This window comes from Gymnodraco acuticeps, unplaced genomic scaffold (genome assembly GCF_902827175.1).
Source record: "Gymnodraco acuticeps unplaced genomic scaffold, fGymAcu1.1, whole genome shotgun sequence".
In the NCBI taxonomy this organism is placed as follows: Eukaryota; Metazoa; Chordata; class Actinopteri; order Perciformes; family Bathydraconidae; genus Gymnodraco; species Gymnodraco acuticeps.
The window spans coordinates 160,852-182,825 of NW_022990510.1; the positions used below are offsets into that span (position 1 = coordinate 160,852).

The window sequence follows — 21,974 nt, forward strand, 5'->3', positions numbered from 1 at the left end:
GTTTTGAAACGGAAAAACCAAAGGACGAACCATACACGGATTATGTTTGTTCTCCCTCTATTAAAGCCGTGCCAGACAACATGAGGTGGACATATTTTACGCGTATCACGCAGTGTGTCTTCCGGTTGTTGCCTCTTTTGAATGACGAATACACACTACCGCCGCCTGCTGGTAAGGAGAGTTATTGCCACTCACGCATGCGAAGTTCGTACGTGCAACTTGGCCGTTGGCTGAAGTCTTTGCGGTGTGTTCCAGTGCGACACATGGCCAAGACGCAGGAGACGTGAGGCGACGTTCCGTCGGGACATGTTCTTTGTGTCAGTTTGGTGTGTAAGGACCTTTAGACGTGCTGTTAGACAAATGTTGCTACATTTAAAGAGCCATATGTGCTGAGCTCACCAGGTGCTAACAGTTTACTGTGCAGTTGAAAGAAAAATGTTGTTTCTCATCTGGCTTGAAATTCAAAAGCATATTTTCCAAAACATAATTCTTTAAGAGTTACTATTCCAAAGTGCTGTAAACACTGAAGCCTTTAGATCAGGGGTATTCAACTAAAATTCAACGAGGTCCAGTTAGAGAAAATGTCCCCATGCAAAGGTCCGGAACTTCAAAATGTCTAAGTTGCCTTATGAATTAGTGTGATATTGAAGTAGCTGCAGCTTTATCAACGTCTGCATGTAATCAACAGCTGACTGCCAATCAAATAAAGAAAGTACAATTCATAAACAACAATATTTATAGTCAATTAACATTGAACTATACCAGGGGTGGGGAACCTTTTTCCTCTCAAGGGCCATTTCAATGTTTTCAACATCCTCCGAGGGCCGTACAAATTATTGACCTCTGCTTAAAAATACTAAACTCACAGCCCATTCATTTGGCCTTTCTTTCATGCTGTGCAAAGAAAAAGCAACCTCTGAATCCAGATATCTCACCATGACTCGCGCATGCATGCACGTGCACGGTTGTGGCATGACCACCAAAACAGAAAGATATGGACACAAGATGTGTGCCAATGTATTTAGTTTCCTTTCCATGTGAACATGATTTAAGTGGGGGGAGGACCTAACCTCCTCTATGGGTGTCTGGGGGGCATGCTCCCCCGGGAAGATTTGTTTTTAAATGTTGAAGTTAAAAGCATTCATCTGGTGCACTTTGAGAGCAACATGAAGAGATCTATGGATACATCTCTCAGCACCCATATGAAACAGAACTGTAAACAGATTTTCTTTTTCTTTATGGATATTTTACAAATCACTCTCCTTTCAAACTGTATTCTTGTTTATTAATAACAACTTTTTTTACTGTCATATAGTATTTTATACCTGTTTACTTTATTCTCTTATTTTTTTATAACTATAATGATCATATAAAGATGTACCTTTACCTCACTGGTTGTAGCATAGCTAGCTAACCAGATGCTAACCAGATGCTAATAACAACAAAGTTATTGACTGTATGATCAGAATGACAGATGAACAGATCGCCACTGGGCTTGCTTTCAACTAAAGACACAGCCACGCAAAAACTGCAGCATATGTACGGCTCCTTATGGGTACTGCAATTTTTGGAAGTGCCGGAGCGGAGCTGCGTTCTGGTGCTCCTCGTCAGAACTACAGCCCTGTAAGAGATACCACGTGATGACATGTTAGGCTTGTGTTGTGTTCAAGGACCCTGACCTTGACCAGGAAAAACAGGCACTCACTTGTTTAATTATTTTGCGGTCTAGATTTCTTTAATTTTTTTCTTTTTTGCGTGTGTTTATAAATTACCTCGAGGGCCACACCAAATGGTCTCGCGGGCCGTATACGGCCCGGGGCCGGAGGTTCCCCACCCCTGAACTATACAGATATACAGTAAATACTGTGGATATGTGTAATGTTCCTCTCGGGCTGCATTTCAAAATAAAATAGAGAAAATAAATAAAATAGCTTTTGAAAATGTGTGCATCTTAAAAGTGCTTAATTTTAGATAAATAAAATAAAGCATGTTTTCCTCGAGTATCTTTCGATGTTTGCCTCACCATGCTTCATCTCACAGAAACATGCTACAGTGAAGAGTGGTGCGTTTTCACCAAACTACTGCCTGGCTTCCAGTCAGTCATCTCAGAGACTCTTTGCTCCTGCTCTCAGACTGCTTTCAGAGCTAGACGTGGCCTTCAGCTTTTACACAGCAGTGAGTTCCATCTGGCACTCCGCCATACAGGTCTGATTGCTGAGAGCCTCAGAGGGGGACCCCTATGGAGGACCCTCATGCTGTGACAGTTCTCCCTGGCATCTTGGTCACCTCTCATATTTATGTCATTTGCACCAAGCTCATGCTCCTGTGGCAATTATATCAGAATTGGTCAGAGCTATGGAATTTTATAACATGAAAACTGCTTTTGCCCAGAAACTGAGAGCTGAACAGAGCTGTGATACATGGACATGGATACGAAAGAAGTTTTCAGTGTTTATTGTAAGCATATATGCAGTATATCACGGTCCAGATATACGGTCTTGTCAGTCTTTGGAAGTGAGATTTCATCAGAAACAAACCTTTTTGAATAAATACAAAGACTGTGAAGGAGACTGTATGGAAGCCCATTACTGCCACAGAAAATAAAACATTTCATTATTATGACTTACGATCTCATGATTTTGAGATAGTAAGTGAGATAGTCATTTTCTGTGGTAGAAATGGGCTTCCATAAGGGCACCTGTGTTTGTTCCCCCCCACGCCTGATACGCCTCCATTGCAATCCTTTGTTTACTTTCAGAACATAGTGACATCACTACGTAACATTTGCTCTTCTATTGGCTAGCATTCCAACACATACATCTCTAAGCAGTTGACCAATCACAACAGAGCCGGCCAGCTAACCAATCAGAGCAGACTGGGCTCTGGTTTCAAATGCACCCCCCCCCACACACGCACACACACACGCACACACGCACGCACACACACACACACACACACACACACACACACACACACACACACACCACACACACACACACACACACACACACACACACACACACACACACACACACCACACACACACACACACACACACACACACACACACACACACACACACACACACACACACACACACAGAGATACATAGCTGAAGAACCCTGACAAAGCATTTTCTGTGTTGCATTGGGTTCTTTGTATACTCAGTAATGACTAAATCCTTGTATCTGCGAGCAGTTTAGCAGCAACCATGAAAAGAAGACCTCATTTTAACAGGATGAAATCAAGCCTATTTCAAAGTGAAAGATTCTGCCACAAAGCAACACTTTGGAGCTGAAAGAGCAGAGGCGGGGTAGCGACAAAAGAAAGAATGAGACAGACCTGCAGCAGACAGGTGTGGGCTGCACAAGGTCCAGGTCTCTATAAATGGCTGCTGTCTCGTCTGCTTCTGCACACACAGATAAAACACACTCATATAAATTAGACTATCGCTCAGCAACATCTAAAATGAAAATGTAAGTTGATTCTCAGCCAAGTCCCATTGACTGCTCTCTAACCCCAGCCCTTTCGTTCTTGTTTGTATTCTTTCAAGCTTTCTAAAAACATTGCGTCATTGTGAGTCAGACTGCTTCTCATTTTAAGCTTGCTACTGTTAATTGTGTATGGCTGAATCAGAGGTCGCGTTAACCGAATATTTTCTGTCTATGACGGATTTTTTTTAACAATGACGGACAAATCTGAAAGCAGTCCGTCATTTAGAACAAACTCAGAACAGCGGCAAAGTTTCCCCGCAGCGAGGCTCCTGTGTTATGCATGCCCTCCAAAAAGGAAATCATACCGTTTCCAAACCTAACTGTGCCGTACAAATCATTGAAATGTCTGTGAGTTTTGGCTTTACGCTGTGCACGCTCCCGCGAGGTGCAGCAGCCTCGCGGGAGCGTGCACAGCGTCAGAGTTGTGTAAAGGCCGACGGGTAATTCTGGATTTTGACGGAAGTTTTACGATCCTGTCCGTCAAAATGACGGGCAGCGAAAAAGTCTAGCGCAACCTCTGGGCTGAATTGAGAAATGTTGCCGGCAGATGTAAGCTCCATAGAAGAAGAAACCAAGATATTTAGTATGAAAAATGATTTTATTGACAGGAAAAGCTGCCTTTCCTTCAGCATATTCAGGCAGTAGCCTATACAGTACACCAACACTGAAACATGAGCACATACTACATTTACAAAAGCAGAAACTAACACTGTTCTAGTTATCCCCAATTTTTTTTAAATGTAACAGTAATCTGATTATGTCTTTTTTTTATGGAACTGTAAGGGAAAACAGAACCCTTATGTAATCCTTTTAGATGTAATATGTTACTTCCCAAGCCTGTTGCAGAGGTAACTGTCAGGCATTTCAGTCCGCCCTTGTTCATTGTCAAAAGAGAATATATTTCTATGCGCATGGTATCTCATCTGTAAAAGATAACTCTGTCTGATACTCCAAAAAGCATGCCTTTTATGGAAAGGGTTAAAAACTGAAAAAAACATTAGAGAAACATATTTTACAAGAACAGACAGTATTCAATCGAATTCAAGCATTATAGACATGCACTGCTTCACCTCCTGCTGATGAAAGGGAAGTTCAATTCAATCAGAGCATTTCACTAAGAGGCAAATCTCCCAGGGCTGCTCACTCTTAGCAGGGTTGATCCTGTTAAAGCAGCAGGTGGAGATGTGGAAGGAGAGCTGAGAGTCAAATGTAATGTTACTCACTCCTGTGGTTTTATGGATTATTTTCAAATCCTCTAATCATCATTTTCTTTCCTTTTGATGAATATAAGGAAAACCATTTGTTTAGGTTTCAGGCTTTTGCCCTGGTGTTATTGTAGTATGAATGCAGAGCCCAATAACTGTAGAAGGTGATATTGTGATAACTGTTTGATGTTGTGTTGTAGTAGAAGGTGGCAGACATTGTTCATAGACTGAAAAATGTCTTGGATAGCCACAAACCAGAAGCTCTGTCCCACAGATGATTCTCAACATCCATCAGGAGACTGACTACGAGTTCGATCTAAGCCGTAGTATAAGTATCTTTGTTGAATGTCCTTACTTTGGACTATAATTCATGAAATGCTAAACAAATACTTCATTTAAATCAAAGGAGCGTGGGGGCTTCCTGATTGGAGAGGGGGAATCAGCTGGATGATAATTGGCTTGTTTCTTGGTTTGTTTGTTTGTTTGTGATGTGTCTTCAGCTAACTAGTTATCGTTGTTGTCTCTAGTGGGTCTTACTTTTCTCTGGAATTATTTTCAGTACCTCTGATCAAACCAAATACTCTACTCGGCCCGAAGGAAGAGGCTTAAACTCTGTGTGCAGAGGGGGGGAGTCTTCATTCAATATAGAGCTGGATACCGCTGACCAATCAGTCTTCTAGTCCGCTTTATGATCTGACGGAGAGGGGTTCTGCTCTCTGAAGGTCAGTTTCCAACCCAGGACATTAACACCGGTCCGTACACCGTGGGGCTGCTGGCAGTCTGATGACTCTGTGACATCACTGGCACAAGGCCTGACCTGCTGTGTGTCAATACTTTTAAATTACCTCAATATTAAATGCGATGCAAAAAATACAACAGAAAATAAATATCAATACAGTAGGATGTCTTTTGACTGAAGTGTATCATGTAAGACAACAGAACAATGTGACCTTAGAGAAGAAGAAACCAAGATATTTAGGATCAAAAAATGTGTCCTTACATTTCAGGCTTGGCCTACAGAGCAGTAACGTTTACAAATGCTCTCTTTCTTTAATACATTATTAAAAGCAAAACCAGTATTTTTCTTTAATAAAACAGGTGTTCACCTTCTGCATTTGAAATATATATATTTTAAATGAAGAATTAAATAGTTCTGAATGAAAACCAAAAAGGAAATGAAGGCAGTACGTCTACCTATAATATATATTTATTTATCTATCTTTATTTCAAAATGGATTGTAATATTGTATTCAATGTCAATTGTAATTGTAATCAGTGTTGGGCAAGTTACTTCCAAAATGTAATATATTACATATGACTTATTACTGTCTTTTGAAAGTAATAAGTTACATTACAATACTACTGTCTCTGAAATGTAATGAGTTACATTACTTTGTAGTTACTTTTGAGTTACTTTCACCAAAATAACCGCAAAAGAATGGCCAGGTGTTTTAAATGCTAACATGTGGTTTAGTGCAGCTCATTATACATCCAGTGAAGGGCAATGTGGTATAGCATAACAACTGTGTAGGCCCTTAAGGCTACTAACACCTTTTATTACACGGCTTAGTTGAATACTCGATTCTGATTGGTCAATTCTTAACATGTGACACGTTGTTAATACAGCAGTACAGACCACTGTCAAGGACTATAATGAAGGTTGCTAAGGAGGATCAAGAAAGAGACAGGAAAAGAGGTTAAAAGACGGAGAGCTGGACGTCAGATAAATCACCAGAAGAAGGCAGACAGGAAGTAAACAATAACAGGACACGGAATGGGCTCTGTAGTGTGTTTAGTATATGGCCGTGTACAGGCCCGGCTCCAGAACAAAATGACTCAGGGTGCCTCTGAGGTTACAGGGGGCGCAGCAGTAGTAGGTTTACATGAGCAATAGTGGCCGGCAACAGCAATGAAAAATAGCATTCATGGTCCCCAATGAACAGATTATGGCCTTTGTTATTTTTTGAAACCAAGCAAGTGAGAACATTTCAAGTGGATTAAAAGTGCAATCCTGAAATATTTCATATCGTCCAAAGTGGACTGTGGCAAAGAAAAGCACAAAAGCTTCAAAACTGTACTGATAAAACAAATGAGAACATATTGTAAATCAAGGCACATATTATTTGAACCAGCTCATGGTTTGAAATGGCAAACATTGAAAAGCAAAAGTATTATTAAAACCATGTACTAAATCATCACTTTGGTCCCATCATATACTCTGGGAAGAGAATATTTACTGTGCTTGAAAACTGGTATCACATCATCATGTGAGGTTGACTTTGTGACCTGGAGAACATTTCAGCTGCAACATCAGCTTGTTGATAAGCTCGGGATATGAGATCTTTGTGTAGCCATTCGTGGTGAAGGCATCTGTGCTATTGTATGCATTATGTTTGACCCAACATTTCTACAGGCATGGCAGAATATGGCACTATTTTCACATGAATATTCTAGCCCCCCTATTTGTATACCACGAGCTGCAAAGATGACCGCCTTACCCCACTGTACAGGCGGGTACTTGTTTAGATACACCTGGGCAGGCTCTGTTTTGCCGTGGTATCCTGGCACCTGCGGGCCGCAGAGGGGCGGCGTAGTTTCGGGCGACGAAGACTGCTGCTCCGGGGGCGAGGGCGGCGAGTCAGGCGGGAGTAAGCTAGTGTCCACAACGGAGGGTCACGTGATGTCCCCATCTGACCTGTTGCTACTGTCTGCAGTAGATGCAGTGTTGCTGGCGTTTAGTGATGGTTGCTTTAACCATTTTCGTATAAATGATTATCCACAGATGTGTGTCACTGCTGTGGAAGCACTTTGGAAATGATGCACGCGCAGCGGAGCAGGTCACGCGCACCTGACACAATTTGTTGTTTGTATTTTTCGCTCCGTTCTCTTTTTTGAATAGAGGGTGCATAACATTCAACTGCCCCGAAGATCCCGACGCGAAGCCTGAAGGGTAAACACCAGGTTTACTAATCTACCCGCACAATTTGTCTGGTGTCGGAATGTCTCCTATGTTAGTACATTCTTAAAAAACAAAACACCATTTAATTTCGGGTTAAAATGTGTTGTAACTGCGTTACTGCGCATTGTAACGGGTAATATATTACCCACATTTCATTAGTAATGCGTTACTTTTTGCTGTAACGAAGTAATGTAATATATTATTGTAACTCCGTTACTTTTGTAACGCGTTACACCCAACACTGATTGTAATGTAATAAACTAGTAATCCCCAATTTAAAAAAATGTAGCAGTAATCTGATACATGTTATTGTAACTGACTACATAATCCTGTTACAAGTCATTCGTCCCTATATTCATAAATTAGCAATCATTTATTAAGTCCACCCAAGATGGCAGCACGTCTCGTTCTATATGTCTGTATGACTTGCATGATTGAGTGATTACTTCTAAATTGTCTGGCGGACACTTTAAATTTTTCAACTGCTATTTCTCAAATCCTAATCGTAAATGTAGTAGTGTGATTTACCGGCAGAAATACCGGCTACTTGGACTATTGGAGCCTGTTCAACTCTGCAACCGGACTACACATCGTTGATCTTGATGGGTCCAATTATTTTTCTCATCCTAAAGGGAAGTTCCTGGCTTTTTTAATTGTGCACTGATCTGTATCTGACTGTTTCACGATCCCTACTGATCCAGTTTTTTTACTTTTAAACCAGCCATGCATCGGGTCGGGCTTCCTGTTTACATGTGACGTCACGACACGCATCGTCCCCAGCTGATCGGGTGGTTGAAAATTCCCGGAACGGATTTATATGGGATTGACCCTGATTTAGTTCTGCACTGACTTGTCTTGTGGCGTGGAGCTCAAGAGTCTGCTGCTTTGATCGGGTTCTCCATGTTTTTGCGGGATTTTAATTATGTCACTGCTTTTGGCTGTCCTATCCCTTTTAATTTGGAGCAGCACTGGGGGAAGTCCCCTTTGTGGGTGACCTTAACTGGACAAAACCCTGTATCATCATAAAGCGTGATATGAAACATTTTGTAGAGCAGGGTTTTTTCCACGACCTGTTTCTATTTGATTGGGACAAAATCAATCTCATTGCAGATGTTGAAATTGCCTGGACATTATTTTATGATGGTTTTATTAAAATAGTTGATAGGCATGCCCACTTAAGAAACTACAGAGTAAAAGGCAGAGACAATGCATGGTTCACATCAGATCTTTCTGATTTACTACACGAGCGCAATGTGGCATGGTCAAAAGCCAGGAGTACAGGTCTTGAGTCACATTGGCTGCTCTTCAGGCAGCTGCGAAATGCATTTACCGTTAAAATCAGAAAAGCCAAAGCGGATCATCTCCTAACTGAAACTTCAGACAACCTAAATACTCCCCTTAAATTCTGGAAAACTATTAAATCATTAGCTGGAAACAAAAATGTTATAGAGCTTCCACATTGTATTGTGAAGGAGGACTCCTAATCTCTGATAAGGCAGAAATGCTTGGTTGTTTTAATGAACATTGTATTGCTTCTGGTTCTCTGTTTACCTCACAGAACATAGCTCAAGGAGCCACTGATCGCTCTGACGGTGGTATCTGGGAGGGTGAACCGTTTAATTGTATTCCAGTAACAGTCTCAGAGGTGCATAAAGCCCTGACAAGTTTGGAACCAAGAAAATCAGCAGGTCCTGACAACCTGGAGCCGTACTTTTTAAAGTTAGCAGCTGATTTTATAGCTTTGCCCTTGGTTTATCTTTTTAATCTGTCCTTGGAGACAAACGAAATTCCCCTTATTTGGAAATCTGCTTTTGTTCTCCCACTGTTAAAAGGGGTTGACCCCACTCTCCTAAACAACTACAGACCCATCTCCAAATGATGTGTTTTAAATAAAGTACTGGAATCACTGGTCAATTTCCAACTGAAGGAGTTTTTATCAACAAATAATATTTTATCTGAGTTTCAATCTGGTTTTAGGAAAAAACACAGCACTACAACAGCTGCTTTGAAAGTAGTAAATGATCTTATTTACTTCTTAGACAATAGAGAGCATTGCACAGCACTTTTTATTGACTTGTCAAAGGCTTTTGATACAGTGGATCATGCCTTACTGTTACAAAGACTCGTTAGTATCGGTCTTTCAGGTAAGGCTGTCTGTTGGTTCAAGAACTATCTTTCATGCAGATCAGTGTGTGCGGGCAGAAGGCTTAACTTCAACATCTCTTCAGGTATCCAAGGGTGTGCCACAGGGATCTGTTTTCGGACCACTGTTATTTATTATTTACATTAACAGTCTTAATAACAATGTTTTGAATGCAAATTTGCATTTTTATGCCGATGATACAGTTATTTATTGTTTTGCGTCCACCCCGAAGCAGGCTCTTTGTCAGCTCCAGAATGCTTTTAACATTGTACAATCCAACATGAGTGAATTGAAACTTGTTTTAAATGCTGCCAAGACAAAGCTAATGATGTTCTCGAAAGCAAAACCCAAGGTCTTGAACCTTCCTCCTATCGCCGCCTTGCAGGGGACGGAGATTGAATCTGTGTTGCAGTATAAGTATCTTGGAATTATAATTGACAATTCGCTCTCTTTTAAACCACACATTGTGGAACTCTTGAAAAAATTAAGAATAAAATTAGGTTTTTTCTTTAGAAACAAGTCTTGTTTTTCCTACAGATGTAGCGCTTCATTTCAGACGCCTACCCGTGCGGGTCCGTGATCTGCATGGGGTGGGCCCCTGCTGAAAAGGAAAACCCCCCGCAGGACTTGATACGCCCCCTTGATAAATAAATGTAATTTTAATGAAACCAGCTGCAATGGATAATGGATCCACCAGGGGGAGCCGTGAAAAGAGCTTTGCAACACTGGAACTCATGTGAAATAAACAGCTGATAGATCTACAGCAGTGACCACCAACTGGCGGCCCGCGGGCCACATCCGGCCCGCCAGACATTCTCATCCGGCCCGCACGACAGGGGTGACTGCGGCGTGGTTACTGTGTGCAGTACCGGAGTCCAACAGAGAGGCAGCAGCTGCGGGACAGTAGACTGCGTACTGCAAAACCTTCCCTGCCTTGAAGAAGAAGTGATCTTTCTTTGTGAAGAGTCTGGTTTGTGCGCTCCGCACCACAGCAGTAGCCCCGCTGCGACAGAGTCCAACAGAGAGGCAGGAGCTGCGGGACAGTAGCCTAGAAGCAAGGTTGGGTTGTAACGGAATACATGTAACGGCGTTACGTAATCAGAATACAAAAATCAAGGCTAACTGTATTCAGCTGGCGTTACATTTGAAAAACGAGTAATCTGATTACAGTTACTTTCGTAAACCTGAAGTGAATACATTTTGGAATACTTATTGGAATTATTGGTGGAAAAGTTTCCTCACAAAATGTAATATTCATTACCGGCAGAGCTGTGTGCACACTGCACAGCGCTGCAGCATGTCTGTGAGCGAGAGAGAGATGCAGCGTGTCTGTGAGGCCCCGCCCCCGCACGCAGATGAGAAAGAGAGATCTCTTTTAAAATATATTGAAAGTTAGAAACGGAGATGGTTAGATAAAATGTGCAAGATAACCTTTATGTAGAATGTCTTTATTGTCGAAATTATGACATTTCATAACGGGATCAAATCAAAGTGAATGGCCTGCTGTTGCTGAATGCATGGGGCAAGTGACTAGAAAAAGTTTTAAAAGTTATAACATCGTTTCAGATAATAAATAATAATGATAATTCATTCTATTTAGGGGCGCCTTTCAAAGCACCCAAGGACACCTTACAATTCATAACATATTCTAAGGAAAGGTTTTAAGTCAGTACAAAGAATGCAGTCCGGGTGATGTTTTTTATGTGTGGTGCAGATGAGAGAGCTGTCCAGAATGACACCAAGATGTTGTGTTTGAGTTCTTGATAAGCCATTAAAACAGTCAAATACGTGTCTCCTGTTCACCAAAACATACCCATCTGTTATGGAAAAAGAAAGTATTCTAAAAGTAATCTGAAAATGTTAAAGTAGACCCGATTCCAACGTTTAAGACACGTAACTGTAACTGTATTCTGATTACTTTCAGAGCCATGTATTCAGTATTTAGTAACTGATTACAGAACACTCAATACCCCCCCCCCCCCCCCCCCCCCCCCGGACTACAACTTCAAAATTCTGAGCGGATATTTGTTAAGATCCATATGTCACGGATAGGATCATATTCTGTGCTAAATAAGAGACATGTAATCATTTACTAAACATCACCATGTTTTTATTTAACAAAATAATGTTGTTTAATTCACGTAGGTGTAAGTACAAAACCATCGCTATGTTTTCTCATCAGGAAATGCAGCCCGGCTCAAACAAACGATTTTCAATCATCATCCTCACGATCATTTAATGTATCATATGTTCACGAGTTGAAATTAATGCACTAAATTTAATCCACGTGAGTTTACAACAACAAAAATAATCGCTTTGTTTTTATATCACATCCGACCGGAGGAAAATGCAGCACGGCTCTCACTACCGATCATCCTAATCCCACGGGCAAACAATAATATGTACAGTGTTAATAGTTTACTGTATTATTAGTGTCTAATATTACTGCTATAACAATCACACATTGAGTTGTTAAAATCAGACCGTTTTTTTTTTTTAAACAGTCTGAATGAAACGGCAGCTCTCAGATGATCAGGTGTGTGTTTACCAGTGTTGGGACTAACGTGTTACAAACTAACGCATTACTGTAACGCAACTACCTTTTGCGGTAACTAATAACGTTACTAGTTATCTATTCCCATTCAGTAACGCCGTTATAGTTACTGTGATTTAAATGGGTGCGTTACTGCGTTACATTATGTGATGGAACTGAACCGAATCTCCGGATGTAGTTTACAGGCGAATACAGCGATGTCCTCTCACAGCACCATGGAAAAGTGAAAGTGACCAGAGAGGAGTGATGATTGGTTAACGCAGGATAACATTTCAGGGTAAGCCAATCAGAGACAGAGTTGGGCGGGTCTTGCCTTATGGGGAAAATACACAGACACACAAACACTTGCTAACACACACACATACACGGCAACGCTCACCACCAGCACACATACACACACACACTATGGCAGATGCAAGTATCAGCGAGAGCAGCAGCGCATTTACAACTTGGAGATATAACCACTATTTTCAATTTGTGGGGATAAAGGACGCACAAAATATTATGGTCAAATGTAAACTATGTGCAGGACAGAAAGCATTGTCCACATCGAATAACAGCAATGCCAATCTCCTGAAGCACCCAACTAATGTACATGAGGCTATAAAACTAGTCGCCAAAGACCCCACCGTCTCAACCACCGGCAGTGACCCACATGGAGCAACACCATCTAAACAGCCAAAAAACGATTTTTTTAAATCGCCACATGTCACCCAGAGTCAACTAAACAGATTGATTGCTGAAAATAGTTTGTTTGTCTTCAGTGTCAGTCTGACAGTTTATTATTTATCTAATTGTTACTGCCAAAAGAGTGTAGTTCTTGTTTAATTGTTACACTGCCAAAATAGTGTAGTTGTTGTTAATGTGTACACTGTGGTGATTGACATTATTCACCCACGGATCTATGGGTTGGGGTATTGTTCTGCACGGACATTTTAGTGAACCGGACTTCCTGTTTCCGCCGGTCTTCGCTTCCCGAGAATGAAGTTGTGTACAATGGTTTTCAGATGCTAAATAAAAGTCTAGCTTGTACCTTTGATACCCCGCCTCCGACTCCCATCTCTCGGCACCACAACACTGCCAAAAGATTGTAGTTGTTTTTCAAATCAAATCAAGTTTTATTTACATAGCACATTTATAAACGATTTTTGGTGGAGCCAAAGTGCTGTACATATAATAAAAATAGCCTACAGTAGAGACACTTTACAGCAAATACAACAGCACATATTTTTTTAGTTTTTATTTCATATTGCACTACTTAGAACTTGATTGTTGAGGCTACAATAAAGATGCCTGCTTTATTGTTATTGCACAGATTACAGGTACTGAGACAACGAAATGCAGTTTAGCTTCTAACGGTGCAACAAGCAGTAAAGTGAAAAGTAATGTACACAATCTACAGAATAAAATATAGAATGAATTGAATGATGAATAAACAGTGAGCTTGGGTATGAATACACTAGCAGCCGGTGAGCAGTATTAACAGTGTGTATGAATATGCTAAGATATATAAAGTATGAAAACGGTAAGCAGTGCAAGTATAGCATAAAATATATGGATATTAATTTCATGAAAACATTGTGGAACAATGATGAAAATTGGAATGGAAGTGGCGACGTAAAACTGACACAAAACAACAACAAACAAAAATCTTTTGAGAAGCCCCCACCCCCCATGTTGCCTGTGCTGTATGCTGCAAACTCTTTGTTTAAAACTAATTGGCCATCGGAATGTGTGGAGTAAGTCTCCCAAGGGGGGTGGTTACATTCCACAGCTCTCCCCCCCTCCTGTGATCTCCCAACCCCCAGTCTGTAGGTTTGTGTTCGCATATTTCAGTGTTAATTTTGGCAGCTGTTTTTGATTTAGTCTTTAGACGAAAATGGTTAGTTTTAGTCACATTTTAGTCATTCCTATCCTTCGTAGTTTTAGTCTAGTTTTAGTCGACGAAAACTCAAAACGTGTTAGTCTAGTTTTAGTCGACGAAAACTCAAAACGTTTTAGTCAACTTTTAGTCAATGAAAAATTACATTTTAGTCAAAATGTGTCTCTATACTCTCTGAATGCTCCGTCCCCGGCAGATCTCTGTGTCCGCTGCAGCGTGTCTGTTAGGCCCCGCCCCCCGCACACAGAGAGACACAGGGAGATCGCTCTTCTGGAGTGAAGAGAGCGGAAATAATCAAGTTAGAAACGTAAGATGCATTTTGACAGACAAGATGGACACTTGGGGGAAAATATGCTGCATTTTGAATGTCCGATAGTCCACCATTAACACCTTAGTCTCGTCTCGTCAATGAAAACTAAATATACATTTCGTCATAGTTTTCGTTATCAAGAATCTATTTTTAGCTCGTCATCGTCTCGTCTTAGTCATGTAAAAAAGGTTGTTGACGAACATTTTTCGTCATAGTTTTCGTTGACGAAATTAACACTAGTATATTTAAACTGTCGCACTTTCTGTTGTTTCTATCGCGCATTGCCGGTATGAAAGGGTGTGTGTCGGAAATATCAAACATTTAATAAAAGTGAAAAACAATGAACAAGACTTAACGTATTCATCATAATTAATTATATTTATTCCGTTTGGATGTAGGATTTTTGACTTTGTTTAGAGCAGTGATCTTCTCTGCAGCAGAGAGCTAAGCGCTGTCAGACCGGACCTAACCCTGAAAAGTATTATCATCTGAAATTAATCATTATGTTATTAATATTAAATACATATAAGTATTTTACAACTTGTATTTAGAAATACTCTGTTGTAATTATTGATGCATACATGTGTTCATCCATTCAATGTGGCATCTGCTATAATGGGGTTAATGTATGATGTTACTTAATAATACAATACATTATAATATATGATATGATAATTATATTTTAGTTTTATTCATTTCTTATTACATAGTTTCTCATTATTATTATTTTTATTTTTATCGCTCATCTTATTTTTGATTTTATTAATCTGTGTGAATCTGTGCTGTCCTGTTTTTCACTCTCACCCTGTTGCTGTTTGAACTACTGAATTTCCCCACGGGGATTAATAAAGGTCCATCTTATCTTATCTTATCTTAATGTATAAGTTGATTTACTTCAATCTACTGTACTGTGTAAAAACACTCCAACAATATTACAAAAAATATACTGCATAAAGCAAACTATATAGTACAACTGCAGAGCTGCAAACATTGCAAACAGACTAAGTTCTACAACACCCAGTTGTCTTTGTGTATTTGTGAATGAAGCGCCATCTCATGGTTAAATCCTGTAATTGAACAAATGGGGAAATTTGGCAACACCCTCTAGCAATTTGGCAACACCCCCAGCCACTGGGATCCGCTGGGCTTTTGACTGGGACACACCCATGTGAGTCCTATCTGGAGTGCTACATCTGTATGAGACCAAAAAGAGACTAGTGTATTCAACCTTTCTGTCTGGATTATGGAGATGTGGTTTATATGAATGCATCTTCTCAGTGCCTTCACTCGCTGGACACCGTCCACCACGGCGCACTGAGATTCATCACAAACCTCAAAACCTTGACGCACCACTGCAATCTATACACTCGTGTTGGATGGTCTTCCCTGACCACGCGTAGACTGAAACATTGGCACATCCTTATATATAAGGCTATTCTTGGTGCTCTTCCCCCTTATCTAAGGATGTACATAAACAGAAAATGCACTGGATCTTATCGGCTTCGCTCAGAGAACTTTTTCCTTTTAACTGAACTTGGGAAAAGGGCATTCAGTTACGCTGCCCCTCAAGCTTGGAACCTACTTCAAACTGAGTTGGAACTCAGAGAGCTGGTCTCATTAGAAACACTCAAAGCAACTTTAACTGACCTTGAAGCAGGCCGCTGTGTCTGTAAATGCTTTGGCTAAACTTGGTGTATGACTGTTGTGATTGTGTGTTTTTTAATTGTCTGTAACTGTAAAACTGTCTGAAACTGTGCTCTTACCATTCTTGGGCCAGGACTCTCTTGAAAAAGATATTTTTAATCTCAATGAGACCTATCCTGGTTAAATAAAGGTCAAATAAATAAAAAGATATAGGACGAAAGGTGATGCATCCAAATGTCTCTTTTATCTGCCCAATAGAAAGAGAAGATATTCATCATCATAAATCAAATAGTTACTGTGTGAAGGCATTATGGATTGATTGTTTTATGTCTACATAACACGCTAAACATCACCATATTAGCTGTTTCCATTTAAAAATGTGTATGACTATGATTTGGAATAAAACCAAACTGTCCTGGATGGAGGACAAAGGAAAGCAAAACGATCCGTCATTAGCTTCAATAACAGGATTCTCACTTGTCTTTTTAAAGGTTTGCTAAAATTGAGATCAGCGCGTCCAAGCCCATCATTCCCTTCAGAGAAACAGTGGTGCGGCCCCCGAAAGTGGACATGGTGAATGAAAAGCTGGGCCATCAGCACAAAGTGGCCATCCACCGGGTCAGTCAGCAGCACACTGTCCACATCAGAAAAACACTTTTCATATTTTCTTTTAAAGTTGTTTTGAAGTGACATGTGTAACTATACTTGGGTTGGATCATAACGACAATAACACATCACAGTGAAATATGTTGGTGTGTATGTCTGCGTTGCTAGGTGAAAGAAGAGGCCTCTCAGGGACGTTCCTCTGACACGCTCCAAGTGGACCCCAGTGGTCTGGTGACCCTCACCACCCCCAACCGGCTGGCCTCCGTCAGCGTGCGGGCCGCCCCCCTGCCCCAGGGTAAGAACCGCACACAGCAACAGACAAAGTTCATTTAAAGAGATCAAAGTATTGAGGGCTTTTCCCATAAAGCGGTGCAGGAATGAGTCCTACAATCCGGAAATGCCTCACCATTTCAACACTACCCTCGTCTCAAAGTCAACAGTTTTGTTAGCGTGTTTTCTGGTATAAGCCTGAATTAAGGTCTGTGGACAAGCTGAAGACATTTGTCATATGTCAGTGAATACCCCACTGTTGAATGTCTGAAGCTTCTATGTGTCATTACAACAGCGATTGCTAAATGAGACTTTTAAACTTCATCACAGTGACATGTTGTTTGTTAATAGTCACACTTCAAAAATCAAGTGGTGTTAATATGTGGAGATTATCCTGCTGAACAAAACGTGTAAGTATCATAAACGTGTGTTTGCAACAAAGTATTTTTGTCTGCAATATATCCAAATCCAAAGGGGACGTTCTGCGATTTAGCCTTTGCAGAGCATTTCCATGACAAAAACACAACACACTACAGGGAGGGGAAGAGTCCAAACAGCATCATCGGCCCTCTTTAATCATAAATGAGGATTCTGATAAAAGTCATGATAAACAAGCAAGAAAGAATAATAAAGTTCACAATTATTTCCAAGGTTTTCAACAATTTTCCGTCCATTGTACAAACCTTACCCCTGTATTCCACTGGAATGCAGACCCTATCCCTCCGTAGTCTTTCAAGTTCTCCTCCGGTTTACAGGCACTGTGTCATTTATATATATATAGAATAATTATGATGATGAATGCATTTTTTTACCACTAAAATACAGCAACACATCTTTGATTCATGTCGTTTATAACTGGACTATTACAAGTATTATTAACTTTGTCTGCACCGAGTAGCCTGTCCAGGAAATATGCCCAAATCAACAAAAACTGCGAGCCGGCAGGCAAGACGCTCCGCTTCTGAAACGCTTCTGAAATGCTTCTGAAATGCGCCCGGTGGGGTATGACGCCGGAGGAGGCCGGACCAAAACCTCAGACGGACCCGGTGGAATCCCGGCGTTAATATATCCATCTTAACTCATTAAAATCTACTTGTTCTTGCGTGTGAGAGGAAAGGCTCTGTGTACACGTCCTCTGACTCCACCTCCCTCCTGCTGGGTTTTACTCCTGCAGATCAGGGAGTTATTTATGACTCTGGTGAATGTTGTGTTTGGACTGAAGAGCGGCTCCCTGTGTCAGAGACCGGGTTAAGCACCACTGAAATAAAACTGTTCATGAAATAAACCCTGTAATGTTGCTGTTCCTGTCAGATGTGACGTCTCTGTTGGAGAGCAGCACAGAGCTCATCCGCACTCTGGAGCAGGTGAACATGTCCCTGAGGGAGGGGAGGAGTGTGGACGTCAGCCCCCGGACTCTGGAGGCCATCGCTGGGTTCAAAGCCCAGCTGGAGAGCCTGCTGCAGGGCCGGAGGTGGAGGAGTGCTGTGGAGCACATCTGGGCCTTCGGACCCCGCAGGTCTGTGCCCCCCTCTGGATAGATTTAAAGCAGAGACACAGCAAGCTCAAACTAGTAGATATTCAGTTTGATCTCACATGGAATATACCATTCTGCTGATAATGAGAACAGAGTAGACTGACCTTTCCCTTAAAGAAGTTTGACCTTTATTAACCTCAACTTCAAAAGTAAGAACCAGGTCTTTAAGAAAGTCCTTTATTCCTAATGTACTTTATTTTAATAAATATATTTAGATATTAAATACTGTATTATACTACTACTGTATGTACCAAATAGAAGTTGCCTTTGTCAGTAGCCTGGCTATTTAAAAAAAAAGTGGTTTTGTGCAGGATTGTAAACGCTTTATTTTCACCAGCCAATATATTGTCTGCATTGTTTGATCTCCATATTATAATTGTCCTTGGAACCAAAAATGTACCAGGTGCTTTCCATAACTCAAGCCAACTGAAAACCATAAAGTGTGGGTGGAGCAGAGTAGAGCCGTGTTGCACCATGTAGTGTAAATATGGCACCGGATCTCTCTCAGGAGTTGGTGCAGAGCCAACAGGTGAGGGCATATCAGACTGGCATGAACATGAACTAATGTTGCCCTGTGTCAGCTGGATGGTGAGATGAGAAACTTTTGTTTCAATTCAAGTGGCCTAAAAAACAAATATTGATTAATGCAGCATTTTAATTCATGTTTACATATTGTATTTGATTTAAATCATCTGCTCTCTTCATATACTCCTTCAGAATGAGGCTGTGCTGCATACCTGGGGTTGGTATGAACACAAATGATTTGTATCAATAATTCATCATGTTTCTCTTCCTGGTTCCAGATATGGTCCCAACATCCTGCTGAACAGTGTGGAGGGCTACCAGCGGCCCTCCGTGTGGCAGTGTCTGTGTCGGGGCGGCCCCCCTGAGGCCGGAGCTCAGACCGCCTTCACTCGAGATTTAGACAACAGCATCGTCAGCGGCTTCCAACTCGCAACCCTGTCAGGGCCCATGTGCGAGGAGCCGCTGATGGGGGTCTGCTTCTCCCTGGAGAGGTGGGACGTCCAGTCCTCAGCCCCCCCACAACATCAGGACTCTGTGGAGGAGGCCTCCGTATCCCATGAGGCTCCAGCTGACTGTAAAGTGGAGGGGAGCAGTGAGACCCCCGCCAAGGCGGAGGGCCCGGTGTCAGGGCCCAGCCAGGCCAGGCGCAGACCGGAGGCCCCCCCCCCCGGCTGCTACGGGCCGGTTTCCGGTCAGCTGATCGCCGCCATGAAGGAAGCGTGCCGCCACGCCTTCCAGGCCCAGCCGCAGAGACTCATGGCCGCCATGTACACCTGTGAGATCATGGCCACCGCCGAGGTGCTGGGTGAGGGAGCTGACACACACACACACACACACACACACACACACACACACACACACTTTGTTATTGGTCATTCACATTTTTTTTTTATTGATTTCATTTTTTTTTTTATAACAACGGTGAAACAATTCTATTGCTGCATACTTTGAACTCTGAACTCCAGGTGGCTGCCTGCTGTGTCACTGGCACTGACCGCTCATTGTTCTCTTTCATATATGACATTTATTATCTTTGATTAATGGAGGTGATCATTTGCAAATGGTAAACTTAATGGGTTTTATTTCTATTTTAAAACGGGAAAAAAAAACATTGGGGTAGGCAAGTCATTCGTAATAACTCTTAATGATTCATTTCAACATTTGAAGATGATTTCAAATGTAAAGCTCTGGTAGTAGTATTTCATCCGAAGCTGATGTCGGAGTTAGACCAGGAGGATCTCCTCCAAAGGGAGTCTGTCTCCAACAAAGTTCAGACAAAAAGCGGGCATGTCAGATTAGAAGACGTTGATCACCTGCTTGGTGAGCTAAATACAAGTGTGTTTTCTAGAATGGACTTAAAGAAAGAAACTGCTTTCTGAATTTTGCAGACCAAATTCTGAGATGAATGAATCAACTTCTGCTGTGGTTTATTGAGCAAATCAACATTTGACTGAAGCCAAACATGCTATAGTTCTGTTAATTACAACATCCTAATGCTAGGATGAGTTGAAAGCAGTCTACATTTGACTTCCTCTTTCAAATCAAATGGATGAAAATGTCCAATTATGGGATGTGATACGTTTTACAATCTTCTCAAGAAGTTCAGTATTGATCGGACTACAGTTAAAACTTCAGCTTGTTACAATGTCTTCACCTGGAAAATGATTTCTAGAACCCAGTGATCAGCTGACCTGAGTGTGAGCTGGGTCTTGACCTGCTGTCTCCCTGTCCCAGGCAGGGTGTACGGGGTGCTGGGGAAGCGTGAGGGCCGGGTCCTGCATGAGGAGATGAAGGAGGGAACGGACATGTTCCTCATCAAGGCCGTGCTGCCCGTCGCTGAGAGCTTCGGATTCGCTGACGAGATCCGCAAGAGGACCAGCGGATTGGCCAGCCCACAGCTGGTCTTCAGCCACTGGGAGGTGATGTTACAAACATATATAACAAATACCAGGGGTGGGGGGGTACACAGCGGCTCTTAAAAGACTCCATTACATGTACAAATTCTGAATTGAAAATGTTACTCAGGTAGAAGTACAGAAGTATTTTCAGTCAAATGTACTAGTGTATCAAAAGTAAAAACAAGTCAGTGGATCTTCTTTTTTTACAGTTTTCGAATATCATTATTCTGTTGTATCAGTTGCAAATACCAGTCAGATAATGCATTTTGTGTAGTAGTTTGTCAATATGGAGCCAATTTGAGATACTTGCTTAAAATAATGGGTATATACAATATTGCATCACATCATCTGTTTTTATATGTACAAAGAAGCTCTTAGCTTTGAGTGTTAAATACATGTAGTAGAGACTTTACTCAAGTGAAGTACAAGGATATTCAAATAGAACTTAAGTACAACACGTGAGTAAATGTACTTAGTTACATTCCAAAACTGTAAGCACATTCTGCATCTGTCTTAATATTCACAATTTGACATCATCACTTGTTATTAAACAAGTGGTCCGTATTTATATAGAAGCAATATAGAAAAATACATGTTTAGTTAATACGCAGGAGTTTGTTTATTAGTACTCATAAGAAACATAAGGTCAGAAACCTTCATTTTGAAAAAATCTGTTTAACAGAAGCTTAGCATTGTTTCCTTTATGGAGGAAGATTGTGACCTGCTGTCTTACACTCCTCAGTGTTAGCGTCCACACCTCATTGACTTCTCATCCAGTTTACACAAAGTGCCTCCTGTCTGAATGGGCTCCGTTTGTGTCCAGAGGAGATAGCTTGATTCATACGTCTGTAAATAAGGCAATGCACAGTGGAAAAAGCTTCCTGAAGCCATTGTATGCATACACACACGTGTGATCACACAGCTGCAGGGGACTGAGCGTGCTCTCTGTG

General features: G+C 41.3%; 1 protein-coding gene across 2 annotated transcripts in view; it reads left to right on the top strand.

Moving 5' to 3' along the window:
* The window catches only part of efl1 (elongation factor like GTPase 1), a 150,273-nt gene that overhangs the window by 113,068 nt on the left and 15,231 nt on the right, over positions 1-21,974 (top strand). For both annotated transcript variants that reach the window (XM_034226973.1, XM_034226974.1), the window contains exons 18-22: positions 16,683-16,809; positions 16,966-17,092; positions 18,379-18,583; positions 19,405-19,931; positions 20,861-21,045. In XM_034226973.1, coding sequence (XP_034082864.1) covers positions 16,683-16,809; positions 16,966-17,092; positions 18,379-18,583; positions 19,405-19,931; positions 20,861-21,045 — 1,171 coding nt within the window. The remainder of the gene's footprint in view (positions 1-16,682; positions 16,810-16,965; positions 17,093-18,378; positions 18,584-19,404; positions 19,932-20,860; positions 21,046-21,974) is intronic.